The following is an 18908-nucleotide window of genomic DNA, read 5'->3' on the forward strand; positions in this document are numbered from 1 at the left end:
AGTTTCTCATTCATTTTTATGTCTTAATAATATTCTATTGTATGAATAAGCCACATTTTATTTCTCTCCAGTATTTGATAGCTATTGGTTTTGTAATAAATATACATACCAAGTATTAGTTTATATTCTTCACACTAAATTACTAACTTAATACAAAAGAACTTTACTTGTATGAAGATAAAAACACTACTATTAAATGTATGTTTATATCTGGCTCAAATCACACAGAGAAATGTGAAGTGCTAGTGTGCACTTATAAGACAGAATCTGAAGCACATTGCAGCCCATTGGTAATCACTGGTAGTGTTTACAGCAAATTATGTCTTCTAATTTCTGCTTTTTTGAAGTAGTTAAATTTAAAAGCATCAATAAATGTTAGTCAAAAATCAAAACAGAGTTCAAACCTACTATATGGTTATTTTGGCCACTCAAAACCTCACACTGTTAGGCAATGGTGACAACACATGCCTTTAATCCCAGCACTCAGGAGGCAGAGGTAGGCACATCTCTCTGTGAGTTCGAGGCCAGCCTGGTCTACAGAGTTAATTCCAGTACAGCCAGAGAAACTTTATCTTGAAAAAACAAACAAACAAAACAAACAAACAAAAACAAAAAACCTCATACCATGTCTGCACCCTCACCCACTTACCTTTATCATGCCTTTCCCCTGCCTCTGTCAGAGAAACTCCTGCAGGTACTTAGAGATATGCATGCCCGTGCATGCATACACACACAGACTTGCACACACACACACACACACACACACACACACACACACACACACACACAAGCTTATGTGCACAAACTCATGCACATTTATACGCAGATGCACGTACACACAGCACACACTCACACTCATGCACACATGCATGTACCCACTCACACACATGCATTCACATTTACACACAGGTACACACACATATACACTCACCACATGTACACATTTATGTGTACACTCACCCATGCTAGCTCATATGCACAAACATACACACGTATACACACACATACATGTTCACAAAGTACAGACTGGCATACATTCATGCACATACACCTAATCACATTCATACATGCATGCACACATTCATATATACACTCACACAGGAACATACACATTTACTCACACACACATGCGCACACACACACACACACACACACACACACACATATGCACACGCTCATAAAATCAGAGTTTTCTGAGTGGCTTTCCATCACTCTGCTCCATATCTTTTTTTGTTTTGTTTTTTCAGTCCTGAAGATTCACTTTAAAGCCTCACGAAATGCAAGCACTCAGTTGGCCAATGAACTGCATCTTCAGTACTTATTTTATTTTATTTTATTTTATTTTATTTTATTTTATTTTATTTTATTTTATTTTATTTTATTTTATTTTGAGACATGCTCATTATAAGTTGTCCAGGCAGACCTTGAATGCAGCCTCCTGAATGTAGTGGAGATTTCAGACTTGAGCTATAGGTCTAATCGACACCACATATTATGTTCCTAATGTCCAGCCCCTAAACATTTCCCTGTATTCAATTCTACTGCACACCTCCTTAGATGCTAAGTTCTCAGTGTTCAAGACACTTCAAGAGCTCTGGCCTTGGTCTCTGTATTCTCACAACCACAGGAATTCTGCGTTAGGATGCCTGGCCCTGCCTGGGATCATATCTGTGTTTCCTACTGTATCATGAACTCAGAAGAGGCAAGGCACACATTGATGCTTCCCACTACTGTTTCCCAAGCTCTAAGCCTAGAACTGGAGGCAGCAATAGCATGAATAAATATAAATTAATTAAATGAATCAGTGAATAAAGAAGCTTATGATCCACAAGTGTGGTGATATTTCGTTTGTCATCTAAGAAATAAAACTTGCTTGAAGATCAGAGTGTGGAGCTAAGCCACTAGTTAGCTATAGAGGCCAGGCAGCAGGGGCAGACATCTTTAATCCCAGCACTTGGGAGGCAGAGGCAGAAGGGATCTCTGTGAGTTCAAGGCCATCCTGGGCTACACAAGACTGCTCCAGTCTAAAAGAGAAACAAGAGCCAGGCAGTGGTGACACATGTCTTTGATTCCAGCACTTGGGATCTCACGCCTTTAATCCCAGCACTAGGGAGGTGGAGACAGGAAGTGATATGGCTGGGCAGAGAGAGGAATATAAGGTGGAAGGAGACAGGAGCGCAGTCTCTTTCAGGCTGAGGAGTTGCCCAGGTAAGAGGTGGTGCCTGTGGCTTGCTCCTTTGTCTCTCTGATCTTTCAGCATCTACCCCTATATCTGACTCTGGGTTTTTATTATTAAGACCAATTAGAATTCACACTACACACACACACACACACACACACACACACACAAATCCAAAAGGGACTCATTGCAGCTCTGCACATGCAAATCAGAAAGCGTGCAGAGAGGGTACTCACAAGGAACCGCCAGGGAATGCAAGCAGGAGAGCACATGAAACACAATGTCCCTGTCCCCTTTGAAGTTGCTGAGTGTGGTCAGCAGCACCATGTAGTCTTTGCTCTCAACGAACTCCATCAGGTGTTCCTCGGAGACTAAACAGAAGGGGAGAGAAAACACATTCACATGCTTTAAGATGACAAGAAACTGTAACTCTTGAAAAATGCATTTATACGTACAAAGCATTCACAAAGACAATATACTTAATAAAAAAAAATGTGTCTCTGCCCCACAGGCAGAGGAATTTAAAACATGAAATCAGCCGGGCAGTGGTGGCGCACGCCTTTAATCCCAGCACTAGGGAGGCAGAGGCAGGCGGATCTTTGTGAGTTCGAGGCCAGCCTGGTCTACAGAGCGAGATCCGGGAAAGGTGCAAAGCTACACAGAGAAACCCTGTCTTGAAAAACCAAAAATAAATAAATAAATAAAAATAAAACATGAAATCAGTTTGAAACTTAATTTGAAGAGTTCTGTTCTGAACTGGTTATATCATCTTCTGAAATGAGAAATTATCAGGAACCCAATAATTCTCAGGGAAAAAAAAGAGACATATTTACAATTTCTTTGAGGGAAGTCTACAGCAACCTAACACGTACAATAAAGATGATGTACTGGAAGGAATATTCTATGATTCTGATGGTTGATAATAACGATGGTCCATCAGGATAAACATCCTAGGAGTCTTACCCACTGCTAATAAAGATGACCCTTTGGGATGAGCTACTATGATTTTGGCTACTGATAATAAAGATGTCTCATTAGAAATGAATATGAGTGACCTGCTGATTATGACTAGGTTTTCTATTTTACTTTTTAAAAAGTTATTTGTATTGTGTGTGCCTGTTTGTCAGTATGTACAGCACATGCCTGAACTACCCAAGGAAGTCAGAAGAGGTAGTTGGATCACCTGAAGTCACAGGTGATTATAAGAAACACTGTGTAGGTGCTGGACTTGACCCTGGGTCCTCTGCAGGAGCAGCTATTGCCATCTCTCCAGTCCCTATTTTTGGTATTTAAAACCTAGGGATTTGTGGTTGATGGCTAAAGGGAGACACAGCTCAGCATTGCAGTTCAAAACTTCTTAACTGCAGCAAATGGCAAGTGATTAGACTTTAAAATACTCTGTCTTAATGGTTTTCCATGAGAGCTCAAAAGCCGTAATTCATTTTTTTTTAGGTGAGATTACCTTTTAAAATTGACATCCTTTCATAATCAGGGTATGTTGAGTTCCATTTGGAGTCATTTTATTAAGTGGGAACTTAAAAAAAGGTTTAAAAATCCAGTCTGTTAGGTTGAGAATGGTACTAACAAAACGTTAGAAAATTCAGCTCTTTATGAGCAACCTTCATTGTTTTCAATTGTATACTAGCCTATCCATGTAAGGTAATATGAAACTGGTTAGATTTGTTCAATTATTGGCAGATACCAGGGGATGTTTACATTTAATAGTGTAGTTTCCACAATGTCATTTTAATTTTTGATAAGCATCTTTATTAACTAACTTTTCAAGATTAACTTTATTAACTAATTACTGTCTCAGGGAACTTGATACTCCTGAAAAAATTCAAAAATTGTTTTCTTCTTATACTTATAAAATATATAACAACATAATATAACCCTAAGTATTAATGAACGTTGGATTAAGATTTTCCTGTTTAGCCATCATTAGTCTGTGTCTATCTGTCCTGGAAGGACACAGCACTTATGAGAGCATAGTGACAGTCTCTTTCATGCGTAAGAACTTGCCCAAACAGAAATACAGAGTACAGGCCCTGTGAGACAACAAATTTTAAGTGGTATCCTTTAATTCTTATCAAAGCTTAGGTGCAAGATGTAACACAGAGAAGGCAGCCCGAGACACATGAAGTTCTCATGCTCTTCATAGGCAGTGAACTCTCCTCTACAAAGCCTGACCATCAAAGAGCTGGGTCCCAAACCAGTAGCAACCACTGTGTGCTAACTAACTGTTCACCCCGGACAACTTGTTCATTTCTCCAACCCATTTCCTCATCCAGTCAGTAAGAGGATTGGACAAAACCAGCTCCAGCAGTGTGCAATCATTTGTTATCAGTTTCTGAGGCTGCTGTGAAACTGCCGTGGTTCGCAAGGACACTCTGCCTGCACCCTGCTCTCTAGGCAGAGCCTGTAGCCATTTCAGGTTTGACGAGATTCAAAATCATAACCCCATTTTAACACGTACTTGACTTCATAGTTTTCTTTTTCCTCCTTAACACCCATACAACCCAGTTTGCAAAGTGGACCTCGAGCCCAGTTATGCAATGGAAGGAAGTCTACGATAACCACATGATTTATAACCTGTGAGTGAAATTCACACCACAGGAAGAAGCAATGTTACCAAACTAAGAGACTAACAAAGCTTGTTTCACTTTGTAAATACTATGATTGTAGATAATATTTTTGTCTCATTAATTATATCCAACTTTTCCCAGTACAGGCCATTCTTCTTATAAATACCTCAAAATAAAGAATTAACACTTTTGAATACCTCTCTCAAACAGCACATGTAAAGCCTTGCATCCAAGTTTCTGAACTTCATCATTGGCTGAATATGTGTGCATGGCATCAAAAATTAACAAGAAAACATCACATTCTTCTTCCAGTATCAGCAAAGTGATTTTACCTAATTTGAAGAAAACAATATGCTGTAAGTAAATCGTTGTTTTTAGCAGTGGATACATTAATTTTTGCATGAGGCCTATGAATGTTTTATGGACTTTTATTTTTGGTAGACCATTTCATTGTCCCAAATGTTATCCATAGCAAATTCTTTCCAAGTGAAATAAATTCACAACCACTTTACTGTTATGGGATCTCTTTCTGTATGCTGTGAATATGTGTGGCTCCCATTGAGTAACAAATAAAGCTGTTTTGGCCTATGGCAGGAAAGCTTACTGCCAGGCAGGAAATCCAAGCAGAGATACAGAGAGAAAAGGGGCAGAGACAGGAGAGACATGAACCTGCTGCCCAAGGAACAACAAGATGTCAGCAGACCAGTCACATCACAGCCACATGGCAACACATAGATTAATAGAAATGGGTTAAGTTCTAAGAGCTATCTAGTGAGAATCTTGAGCCATAGGCCATACAGTTTGTAATTAATATATGCCTCCATGTAATTATTTTCTAAGCTGCTGCAGGACCATGGGTGGGAGAGATTCGTCTGGACTGTTGGGCAAGGCAGGATGAGAGAAGTTTCCATCTACACTTTACTACATATTTATAATTTTTGGCACACCACACCACACACACAAAGCCTAGGCCTCATATCTTATAATCTTGAAATACATTCTTATCTTCCCCTTGACCATTACCATCTATTTTTTTTTTCCAGAGAGGAGGACCGAACACAGGGCCTTGAACCCAGGGCCTTGCGCTTGCTAGGTAGGCACTCTACCGCGGAGCTAACTCCCCAGCAACCATTACCATCTAAATATTCTGTGGGTACCCTGAACTGACCCTACTTTTTCTCCTGATCATCATCAATGAAACCATCATCTAACAACCACTCAAGAAAAATTTCCCAGTCGTTATCCTTCCAAATTCCCTCTCTCTTCCATTTTCAATGAGCCAACTCATTTCATCAAGAGCCAAACCATTCAAGTGTTAGCTCTTAAATACTCAAAAACTCTCTCTGAAGAAGTTAGTTCAGCTTTCCTAGCCTACCCAGGACCTCTTCCCATCTCCCTAAGAATGCAGAAATAGTTGCTTAATTGCTCTGCTTCTTCCCAACTTCTACCTAACTATTGATAGTTGACTCCCTGCATTGTATTTCTAAAACCTAAATGTGATCCTCGAAGTCCTTTGTTGGACTCTTCTAAGTCCTTCTCTCACTCCTAAGTACATCAAACCAGATCCTTTACATATCCTACTATATCAGTGTCCTGAGCCCATGCCTAACTCAAGTCTGGATATGCTATACCCATTGCTCTTTTAAATCCTTCCCCCAATGTCTCTTTGAACTTGCATTAGAACAGCACTTTCCTGCCCCAATGTAAGGTGGAGCACAAATAACATCCATTCTGTCTACAAAAGTAACTGTCATGGAATAGGGGTGGTAGCAACAAACACAGTTTTTTCTAGGTTTGTGTGTGTGTGCATGTGACAATGGAAACTAAACTCAGAGCATACATGCTAAGTCGGGGCTCTACTACTAAGCTAAATTCTGAGCCTCATAGTGATTGTTTTTCTCATACAAAGGTGTCAGTCACTAGTTGATTCTCTTCATTATAACACATTGAATCAGCCTCACAAGATAGGTCCAAACCCCAATTCAAGAATCAAAAAACAGAGGCATAAAGAGATTAAGTAATCCAAGTGACTTTGCCAAGTGCTCAATAGCTAATTGGAGGCCGAGCTGAATTAAAAATTAAAAGGTCAGCCAGGTGGACTGGTTTACAGTGGTAACCCCAGCATCTGGCCTGTGGAGTGCTGAGACGGGAAGACTGTGAGTTCCAAACAAACCTGGGCTGCAGAGAGAGTCCAAGGCCAGTCTGCACTCTGAAGGGAGACACTTAATCAAAAGTCAGATTGCACTCAAGCAATTTTAGACTGGTCACTTACATTTGTAATCCCCACATGGGACTTTAGCTGTTATCTGCACTGTGGCAAGTTTCATTGTATTTCTCTTAGTTTTCTCACTACCCTCCAACTGTTTCTCTCAATGCATTATCCCATCTGCCTAGGCAGCCCTAGCCACATAGGTTTATTTAAATTCAAAGTGAATGATAAAAATTAAATAAAACTGGGCTGGAGAGATGGCTCAGTGGTTAAGAGCACTGACTGCTCTTCCAGGGGTCCTGAGTTCAATTCCCAGCAACCACATGGTGGCTCACAATCACCTGTAATGAGATCTGGTGCCCTCTTCTGGCCTGCAGGGACACATACAGGCAGAATACTGCATACATAATAAATAAATCTTAAGAAAAAAATTAAATAAAACCAAAGTCCAGTTTTTTCCCTGTCAAATGTTCAACCGTTGTGTAGAGCTGCTTGCTCGGACCCTGGGCCACGCATGGACTATTTCCACCACTGCGGAAGGGCCACCGGGGCTAGTGCTCAATTGTGACAAATGAAAATGAGGCAAGGAAAAATTGAAGTTCCTAAGGATAAGGCTTAAATAATTGAATCAAAGGCTCTTTAGGACTCTCCTGTCCGCTGTCCTCTTTGCCCCGGTCCTTCCTTACACCTTCTCTCTCCTGAGAGTCTTCATTAGCATGATTAATTAGGACTCTGATGTCTCACACTCCCTATGCAACCTCCCTTCTGTCTTCTAAGGCCTCTGAAGCTGTGCACACCACATGAAATTCTCTTGACCTCCACATGACCTCCCATTCATTGAACAAAACTCCCAGTCATTCCGGAGTATGTCTTTGACAATCATGGCCCATCTATCAGGGCAATGATCACAACTATCACATCATCTCAAAATCTCATCTTGGGTCTGTTCCTCTCTTGGCAGAAGTCACCTGAGGGAGAGAGTCTGGTGTGTGGAGTCACATGCTGGTTGTGTCACTCACTTGGTGGCTGAGGTCACCTCTCCGCTCATCAGTGTTTCTCACCCAGAAAGATAAGGAAAATGCCTATCTGGGGTGACATAGGTTTTGAAAGCTTGTAAAGCATGTTACATCTAGCAAACACTCAAGAAACACTGCTACCCGCTTTATCAAAGACAAACTGCAGAAAAGACTTGGAGGGTGTACACAGAAAAGGCTACCAGGAGTGTGAATTATGGAAGCAGATTTTGGAAGCCAGGTTGGAACTAGAAACATGGGAGGGACACACAAACAACATTCAGAACCAAGGTGCTGGGTGACCTCTGAGAGACAGAGGAACAGGAAGCGTGGAGAAGACAGGCATAGGAAAACTCTCTAGAAATCATAGGTGATCAGCTTACACACTGACCCAGACAACCATGAGGAGCAAGCATTTTCAGTCCTCACTCACCTGAATCTAACAGGAGATCTAAGGCTTTTAGTCCAACTGTTGACACATTCACATTGGCATGGTGGACAGTTAACATCTTAAGAATCAGCCTGGAATAAAAACAAAATCATAGGACAATGAAAGTCATACAGCGAAGCCAAGGAGACTCCCCAGTGAGAAAGCACTTGATGCCACACCCAATAGCCTGAGGTCAATCCCTGGAGCCCACATGGTGGAAGCAAGAATAGATGTCCACAAGTTGTCCTCTGACTCCCACATATGTGCCATGGCATGCATGTCTCTCCCCCCAACACACACACACACACACATACACACACACAGGTACATACATACAAAGTCAATAAATCAATAAAAGCATTTTGACACAAGTTCTTACTCTGTAGTCCCAGCAGGCATGAAACTCTCTATATATAGTTCAGGCTAGCCACAAACTCATAGAGATTCACCTGCCTCTGCCTCTCTAGTACTAGGACTAAAGGTGTGCACCACCATGCCAACCTAAATGTAAGTTTTTGTTAATGGAAGTTTGGACTCGGATTCGATAACATCTAAAACAATATTTGAGTACTGTTCTTCACTCACCTATACACTTACTGTATTTTGTTCTGTTCAGCAAAGCTCATATGATACATTTCCTCTTGGTACAAACTTAAACCAAGCTTATAAAATTGACAGCCTGGCTTGGAGTGTAGCTCAGTGGCAGAGCACTTGCCTAGCATGCCCAAGGCCCCAGTTTCCATCTCCACCAGCATAACAAATACAAATAAGTAAATGAAATAACCAGGAATATGATTTGTCTCCACTGTGGCAAATACTTCACAGGATTCTGTGTGTCAAGTTAAATACATTGACTCTATACATTTTTCTAATTATCAACCATATCTCAGTAAAGTTGGAGGGAAACAGAGGGAGAAACCAATACATTTATTCTTGCATGTAGGACAATGACAGAGTACTTGCCTACTAGACACAAGGCCTGCAGATTGCCCCACATCACTGGAAAGAGTGAAAAGACTTAGGAGGAAAGTATTATTCTGTGTCTCAACAGAAAAGCTAAGTCCTGCTTATATTTCACTAAATGGCCCTACTTAGTCATTAACACACAAAGCACCACAAAGAGTATCCACATCCAGAGGAGATGCCTTGGATATGTCATAAAGAATTTATTAATTATATGTCACACATGTTTATATATTAACATACAGGAAGATTGAATAAAGTTCATTTATATATAACCTTAAGGATATACTTAATATTAAAATTATTTCTTTGATAAAGTAATATTGCTTTATATATATATATTACTTTGATGAAGTAATAATGAACTCATATCTACAGTACATGCTCTCAAATTCACTCACTTTTAATCTGTATTATCAGTCTCAAATGTAACCTTTAACCATTTCCTGCCTGGTAGTTGTTGGTTTTATACTGTTGGAAGAAGACAGAGTTGGTGCCATCCACAGCTTCTTTTATATTTAAAAAACAAGTCCTTTGGTCTCCTAGTAAGGACTGTTGATAACTCTACCTACCCATTCTAGCCTTACCCCTTCCTGTTCCATTCTGTTAGAACACAGTCCAAGAATGGAGTTGTGCAAGGGGAATTCTGATTGCTTGTGAGAAAACTCCAAGAGAAAAGGAACAAGAGTCTTGTGACCTCAGTTTCTCCAAAAAGATGGAATTGTTCTTGGAACTTGTTTTTGTGCCCTTCTGGGGTATAGCAGATACGAATGAGTTTATTTCAAATCATTCATTTCAATTGGATGTTATTATTTGTTTATTGGTCTCTATGGAAAAAACATCTGTTTGCTATGTGTGGCTTGTCCTTGTGATTGTATACTATACTCATGTGACTGTTCTTGACCCTCATGGTATAAACTGTCTGATGCTCTCAATAAAGTTGGCTATTGCATAGACTTTAATCTGCCTCATATTTAGGCTCTGCTCTTATAGGTTCACACCATTAACTAGAGCAGTAAACACATTCTCACTATCCTTCACATGACTACTATAGACAGGATTCCCTCTTTGGTATTCATCAATTTTGGAGGGGAAAAGTTTGGCCACAGGGGGAAAAGGTCTTACAAAATGTTTCCCAAAATGTTCTAGCATAGAGAACAGGATTTCTCCCTTGGTCACAGGCCCAAATTTCACTTAGAGAAGGAGTGCAGATAACCAATGGGGGTGGAGGAATGGACTTGAGTGGGTAAGCATGAGAATGGGTGAGTGAATACATAAACGTATTTCCCAAAGAAATAGTTTCATAGTTCTCCCCAAATGGTAGGTTTGTTCTGGAATATGAGGAGGTGAGCTTTCCAGCAGACTCTGATATTGTAGATTAACTAATAAACCTGGAGTAGACTGGGAAATCTCAAACAAACAAAAGGGAAATTAAATTAGAACAATGAATCATTATAAGTATACTGTAGGTAGGTCTTCACTGAATATTACAGAACTGACACAGGGAGTTTCAAAAATTAGTTTGAAAATGGTTATTTTTCTCAAACCATACTCTTGAGAGGGTAGAGACTAAAAACTAGCAACACCTACATGTTAGAAGTGGTGAAACATGGAAACACTAAAGCTGATACTAACTCCCTAAGGAACAGACACACTGTTCTACCCCATTTAAATTTTCTGGTAAGAGTTATAAAATTCAGTTTTTAATAAAACATATTTTTCTCAAGCAATGTAGCATTGGAAGTAAAATATCTTCCTAACTGTGGCCCTAGATAAGAGGGTACCTAATGACAGAGGATATTTTCATAAATCTCCAGAAACTAAGTTACTTTTTAAAAAAGGTTTTCCTAGATACAAATTTTTCTTCAAAAAGTCTTACCTAATTATGGCTATACATGTGGTCTTATTAGAGGCATTCTGTTGAGAGCTTCAACCAAATGACTGGTAAACAGTCACCTAGACTGTGCTTCAGAGGGCTGAGAGGGATTCATTTCCTCTTTTCTCTTCCTCTTGAAAGCCAGGCTACTTTCACTGAGATTAGTATGCACAGACACACGCAAGTGTGCACATGAAGACAGTGGAGCATGACTTTGAAATGGATGCTTACAGAAGTAACTTCTTAGTTACCATGATTTTTAAAGAATTCCTGGATTGTATCAGTTCCACCTTTACTAGGAAAGACCTCATCTTGCTTTGTCTTAAGTTATTCTCAAACATCTACAAACTTCACCATTTATATAATCATAGAACTGTGTTAGTAAAATCATCTCACCTGATGTTTTACCATCAATTTTAGTTTTCTAGTTCACAAATCTAAGTTTAAAGATCTTGATAAATATAAGTTATTGATTTAAGAAAAACGTATCTGCTTTGAAGGAATTTAACACAATGGTTTTGGATGGCAAAAGGGTGTCCACAATGTTTCAGTGCCGTTTATTTTCACACATCTGTCATACTTACTGATGAATACCAAGGACCTCCCAATCATTTCCAATATCCTGGGGTCCTATTAAGCTCGGCAATGTCCCTGGGCAGACTTCTATTAATTTGCACAGAAGTGACCATCCCACCTGAAAGCAAGAAAGGTAAACATTTATGTAGCTGGAGAGTTTTCTCTCCAGGTCCCACCAAGCCCTGGCAGTCCGACAGCCCACTTATAAAATAAACACACAGACGCTTATATTATTTAAACTGTTTGGCCTAATGGCTCAGGCTTCTAGCTATCCAGTTCTTAAATTAACCCATTTCTATAAATCTATACCTTGCCACATGGCTCATGGCTTACCAGCATCTTCACATGCTGCTTGTCATGGTGGTGGCTGGCAGTGTCTCCCTCCGCCTTCCTGTTCTCTCAATTCTCCTCTCTGTTAGTCCTGCCTATACTTCTTGCCTGGCCACTTGCCAATCAGTGTTTTATTTATTGACCAATCAGAGCAACACATTTAACATACAGACCATCCCACAGCACATTTACTTTTTTTCTCAAGATAGTATTTCATATACCCTGAGCTAGTCTTGAACTCATTTTGTAGCCACAAATGACTTTGATCTTCTGATCCTCCTTCCCATCCAAAATGTTAGCATTACAACCATGTACCATCACACCCAGTTTATGTGATGCTAAGGATGATTGAACCCAAGGCTTCCTGTATGAGAGGCAAACACTGTACCAACTGACCTATGTTCCCAGCCCCATAGCCACATTTTTTAAAGGCTTGTAGTAGATGAGCCAATCATGAGTTTCTGGGTTTTTTTTTCGTAGAACAGATAACTATATCACTTTTAAATAATCATTTTATTTAACCCTAAAATGCTTTCTGAGAAATTAAAATAAGGTATGTGCTTTGACCACATATTGCTTTAAAACCACATTCAACTGGAACACAAAAGTATTATGACATTCCTGAATAAATACAAAATAGATATCCTCATTATCTAAATCAAACAAAATAAAGAACAATTTGAAAGGACACACTAAAATTATTAGGCAAGAATGGCTATACTTGCACCGTATTACTTTTTAACATATAAATATCTAACATAATCTTTCCCAAGAATTCAAGATTTTGATTATAGAAGAGGAAAGGGCTCAGAACGGAGAATTGGAGGAAGCTGGAGATATTTATGGCAAAGTGAAATGACTGGCCTTGGGTAACAGAGGCCTATGCATAGTACTGTCCTATGATTGAACCTATATCTGTTACTGGAAAAAGAAAAGGACCTATTATAGGAGGCAGAACACCTAAGTGCCCCTTACATTCCCCTCAATGTCTAACTGTGAACTGTGAGGCCCCGAGTATCCTAAAACTCTCCACACTTACGTGCGGTGTAAGAGTTTATTGATGCATCTTACATATGCCTTTTTAAAAGATTTGTTCATTTTCTGTGTTCGAACATTTTGTCTGCATGTGTACATATATGACACTGTTGTGTCTGATTCCTTGAGGCCAGAAGATGGTGCCAACTCTCCCGTGCTCTAGCAGGTGTCTCTGGAGCTCTGAGAAACACTAGGACTAAAAAGCAACTCAGGAAGGAAAGGGTTCATTTCATCTTACAGCTTTCAATCTACCACCAAAAGAAGCTGAGGCAAGAACTCAAGGTAAGAACCTGGAGGCAGGGACTGAATCAGACAGAGACTGTGGAGAAAAGCTGCTGACTGGCTTGCTTGGTTTGCTGTCTTATACAATCCATAACCAATCCCTAACCACCTTCCCCAGAGAAGACATTGCTCACAGTGCACTGGGCCCTCCCACAATCATTAATTAAGAAAATGTCCTCTCGACTTGTTCATAGGCCAGTCCGATGGAGGTAATTTCTCCGTTGCGTTCTCCTCTTGCCAAGGACTCTAGTTTGTATCTAACAAGTACAGGTGGTACTGGAATTACACATATGGTTGGAAATCACCATATGTGTGCTGGAAATCAGACTAGGTCATCTGAAAGAGCAGCAAGTGTTCTTAACCACTAAGTCACCTCTTCAGGCCCCATTTTAAAATGCCTTTGCACAGTCCATTAGATATGACTCCAACATCAATAAGTCATTCTTTCCCTCTGGAAAAAAAAAATACAAACTCCCAATTCCAACTCAGAGATCAGCCCACCCTTCCCACTACCGCTGTAAATCTGAAGCATCGTCCACTCTTCCTACATGCTAAAGAACGATACTCAATATGATCAAGAAACAAAACAGAACATTTCTAGCAAGGTAGCACACAGGTAATGAAATGCACCATTAATGAAAGGGTGTCTGAGACACATGACTTATGATACATGTTAAAAAATATGAATCCTGGAAGTAAGATTGACTGTGAGTCAGAACTACTCAAAGGAAGACTAGATGTGGCAGAGGTAAGACTCCAGCCACAGTTCAAAACTCATGAGCCATAAGATGAGTGGGGAGCCAGCGACAAGAACTGTGTGCAGGGGAGGGGACTGCAGTCGAATAAAGCTGGACAGAAGAGTGAAGATATACAACACAAAGACCTGAATGGCATTGGACAGAAGAGTGAAGATATACAATACAAAGAGCTGAATGGCATGGTGAGAAACTGACATTCCTTTACTAAGGGGGAGTGGCACATGTCTGTATGTTTACATGAGCAGATAGGAGGCACCTCACAACGACAAAAATCCATGTGATCTCTCCAGTCCCATCTCTTTCCAACGTTGTTCATGCTAGAGTCTCTTTACTATACTATTTTTGAATTAAGCGTGAATTGCCTCATGTTGCCACTACTTCCCTTCAAATAATTGCAACTTCCTTTAAAAGACAGAAATCTCGCCGGGCGGTGGTGGCACACGCCTTTAATCCCAGCACTCGGGAGGCAGAGCCAGGCGGGTCTCTGTGAGTTCGAGGCTAACCTGGGCTACCAAGTGAGTTCCAGGAAAGGCCCAAAGCTACACAGAGAAACCCTGTCTTGAAAAACAAACAAACAAAAAAAGACAGAAATCTCTAACAGTCATTTTTTTTTTACCCATGTTTAAGTTGGTACCCTCTTCTATGTAAGCAGAACAGACTTTAACAATCCAGCTGTCTTAGAAACCAGCTGTTTCTGAGATTTTAAAAATTCGATGAAGCCTTTTCCCCCAGGCATTTAAAAAAGTAGCATTCTGATGAGCTTCTAATGAGGAAATGCATTATAGGATGCTAAATTCCTGTCCGTACCTGTATAAGGCTGACTCACTGAGAAAACCTGCTTTGTTCAGGTTGCTAAAGCTACAGCATCAATAACTGCTTGGCAGAAAGATCCATTCGCGCAGCTGAGCCTGTAATCCATGAGTGGCGCTTCCGTGACTAAGCGAAATCTCCAGCATCAAAGCAGGGGTAACAAGCGATGCATTAATCTTTCAATTAGGAACTTATCCTTCAGAGAGAGAAAGTTCTTACCCTGCACAGTTAAGGTCGACACAGTTTTTTCTCTGCTATAATTTGCTCTATAAACCTAAGCATCCCATTCATGAACAAGTGGAAAAAGTTAAAGGGTTGTAGAACACTTAACACACTTCCATTTATTTGATTCTCCTTCTTCAAAGGTTGGAACTACTTGGAAAAAGAGAGATAACATTGGGGAGCAGAAGAAAATGACCGGAAGAGGAATGCACAGGGCAAGCTTGACAGCAGCGCTCCAAGAACTGCATTTGCAAAGAAGCACAGGTAAAGAAAAGTGTAAAACTCTAGAGTCTGCAATATCACATTGGATGACGCCAACAAGAAACCTTAACATGCATTTCTGAAGAGAACTAACCAAACACCTTACATTCATGGAGAGATCTCCATTTGGTACTTCTAGCTAACTGAATGCAAGAAAGAGGAAAGGAAACTCTTACTAATTATGTGTATACCAATTATGTGGAGAAATTTAAAAGAAAATATTACTTTCCCATAGACTTGAAAATCTTGGTAGAGAGAGACCCCTTTCTACATCCCTTTGATAAGACCAATGATGATGTGGCCATTGTCCATGCTCATAGGATCCGTGCCAAGCCATTGGACTCTTGCTCGCTTACACATCTTATGAATTCAGCACCAGCTGGTGGAGATTTTGAAGGCATGAAGGGATTCGAGACCTCACTGTCTTACAAGCTCCCCCAGGGACTCACTCTCAACTGAATCAAGACGAAGGAAAAACATTGGTCAGCTTTCTTCAAAGGACAGTGAGATTCCAGTAAGAATCGACTACTGTAATATGCATAAAGCCCTTCACAGATAGATACAAATAGAACATCAGATGTGCTGATTTTATTCTGCTCTATTACCAAACTGAAGGCCGTTCCTTTCTAACACACTTTGCTGCCCCTGCCCCCACCCAAACAACATCAGAGCCATTGTAGACTAGTGTGCCCACGCTTGGGCATTTTCTATGATCAGGAATTAGAATGTCCTGGTTGGGTGTGTAGCTAGCTCACTGGTAGAGCATTTATTTAGTATATGCAAAGCCCTGTGTTTAATTCCTAGCATCAAAAAGACAACAAACAAACAAACAAAAGAGAGAGAATTGGGGAGGGAGGAAAGGAGAAAAAGGAAATGGAGGAAGAGGAAGAGAAGAGAATAAAGAGAAGGGGAAGGGGTGGAAACAGACAAGGGGGACAAAGAAAAAAGGGGGAGGGAGAAGTGGGGTGACAGGAAGGAGGAAATTAGAGTGTTTGGGGATGTAGGTCAGTAATCAGTGCTTTAGCACATTCCAAGTCCCAGATTTTGATTTTCAGCACAGAGAAAGGAGGAGGGGAGAGACAGAGATGGTGCAGAGACAGATAGACAGAGGAGCAAGAGAAGAAAGGAGAAAGAATCAAACAATGGATGTGTTCCAGACTCCCCTGGGTTCACAAGTCAGCTACTCTCTTCTGGACCCTGCTGACTGAAAAACAGGGTCCAGTTTTCCCCAGCTTTTTTTTTTTTTTTTTTTTTTTTTTTTACCCAGCAGGGGTGAGACTACCAATTATAGTGCTTGGTAGTGTAGGCAACTAGAATTAGACACTTTTGAATATGAAGCAAGAAGGATGCTGTAGGTGGCAAGCAGAAAGCTCCTTAAAAATGATTCATATTCCTTGGGTAAATTTCAGACTCAAGTGCTAAAAAAGAACAGTATCTTTATCTGCCTCCATGTTTCTCTTGATGTTGTTTAGTAATAACCTGAAAATCATTAGCCAGATAGAAAGTAATTCACATTTGGAAAAATACATTGTTGCAGACATAAGTGTGCTTGTATACAAGAAAACTAAAGCCGGGTGCATCATATATACCTGTGATCATAGCAGTGGGGAGGCTGTGGCAGGGAGATGGCCAGTTCCAGGCAGTCTGGGCTCTACTGTGAGAACCTGAGCGGGAGAGGAAATCTGGAGAGTGAAATAAGCCTTACTTCTGTCTAGTTACCAGAACCAATATGAAGGAATATTCTCACTTCACCTCCAGAGTTCCCTACAAGTCTTAGTATTGGGATGACAAAACGGATTTCAATTCCCCAAATCACAAAACTCCAAAGGAAGTTAGTACCTTTAGAAATGATTCCGTCTTGACTGAAAGATACACTTTAATTATCTGGGGCTGCTTTGAAAATCACATTTAATTACTTAGCCTACTTCTGGACTTTCTGTGACACAGATCCTAGAAGGTACACTTTTTTGTATCCGTTTTGAGGGACAACAGCTACAAAGTAGAAAAGTAAACACAGGGGGATTCCGGAAACATCACTTTCTTTGGACACTGCAAGGTACCCTGCAGGAAGAGCCTTGAACTCCATCTTCTGCTAATTTAAAACCATGGAAACAAGCTGACCCTTGAAAGTTTGCTGTTCACTTGACTGTTTTATTCCTGTTAACTTGATCCCCGCCCCATTTGCTGGAATTAATCACAGCAATGTCCTATGAAGAACACTGTGTATGTTAGGAAAATGTTTAGAATAGCTTGAAAAGTTAATGAACTCACCTTGCCGGTAAGAGAATTGTTTTCATTTTTGCTGCTACCACCGTCTAGAGCCTGTCAGTTAATAAAGTTGCTTCTCCTCTGCTCGTAGTGGCTAACAATTGACAAGGTTTCCCTCTAGAAGCTAATCTCGAGAACCCGGGACACAAGGCCTATCATACAAAGGTCTTCAGAACAGAAGGAAAGGCTCATTTACCTGCTGCACACAGGCGACTCTCATGTAGGAGTCCAGGACGATCAACAGAGGCACGTGGAAATTTTTCCCTTCAAATAACTTGGAGGCTGGAGAAGAAGAGGGAAGAAGTGAGGGGAAGAAAACAAAGTCACAACCCACAGCATCCTTTCGACCTTCCCAGGATCCCAGCTCCTTCCTCCCCGAAGGCAAGGAGCGGGGTGCCCAAGATTAGCACCCCAAGTACGGGATAAAGTTTGCAGAGGAGGGAGGGGCTGCGGGCATTACCTCTGTCGGAATAGGTAAAAACAAGCATGTCCTCCAGGAGCTGGAGCAACGTCTCGATCTGCTTGCCTTCCTGGACATTGTTCAGCCTGACTATCAACTTCTTCAGAGCCTCCTCCTCCTCTTCCTCCTCGCAGCCCTGCGAGCCGCCACTGGCCATGGTGCGGCGGGGACTGCGGGCGAGCCTGGGAGGTGGCTGGCTGCTCTCGGCACGGCTCCGCCGCCTCCGCTGCAGGCCCAACCCTCGGCCTCCGGCCGCGCCCAGACGGCGACCGTGGCTGCCCCGGCCCAGCCTCAGCCCGGCCTTCCCAGCCGCAGAGCAGCGCTGGGAACTCCGCCGGGGAAAAGCGAAAGCTGCCACCCTGCGATCTAAGAATAGCAAAGGGGCGTTGGGAAAAGAGGACACCGCCCAGTTGGCCCCTTTCGGGGGGCGGGAGGGAGAAATGGTTTCTTTAAGAGTTCCCCCTATGGGGAGAGGAGTCATTTCCCCCCAAAGGATGCAGCTTTTAACAATCAAAATCGGTCAGCTACATAGACTTTTCGGTGATGATTGTGGCTTTTGCTGGTGTGGGGGAAGGCATGAGTTGTTTGCTTGCTAGTTATCTGAAGCTCCGGTTGCCAAAAGGCCTCTCAGTTCTTTTGGGTTTGCAAGGC

At 41.2% G+C, this 18908-nt stretch overlaps 1 protein-coding gene across 1 annotated transcript in view; it reads right to left on the reverse strand.

Annotated features, from left to right (window-relative positions):
• Positions 1–18708, reverse strand: part of Lrrk2 (leucine rich repeat kinase 2) — a 144625-nt gene extending 125917 nt beyond the window's left edge. The window contains exons 1-6 of the mRNA XM_028869259.2: positions 18258–18708; positions 17994–18079; positions 11840–11949; positions 8420–8508; positions 4962–5096; positions 2416–2550 (exon numbers count right to left, since the gene is read on the reverse strand). Coding sequence (XP_028725092.2) covers positions 2416–2550; positions 4962–5096; positions 8420–8508; positions 11840–11949; positions 17994–18079; positions 18258–18414 — 712 coding nt within the window. The 5' untranslated portion in view covers positions 18415–18708. The remainder of the gene's footprint in view (positions 1–2415; positions 2551–4961; positions 5097–8419; positions 8509–11839; positions 11950–17993; positions 18080–18257) is intronic.
• Positions 18709–18908: the final 200 nt, after the last annotated feature.

Source organism: Peromyscus leucopus, chromosome 20 (assembly GCF_004664715.2).
Source record: "Peromyscus leucopus breed LL Stock chromosome 20, UCI_PerLeu_2.1, whole genome shotgun sequence".
Lineage (NCBI taxonomy): Eukaryota > Metazoa > Chordata > Mammalia > Rodentia > Cricetidae > Peromyscus > Peromyscus leucopus.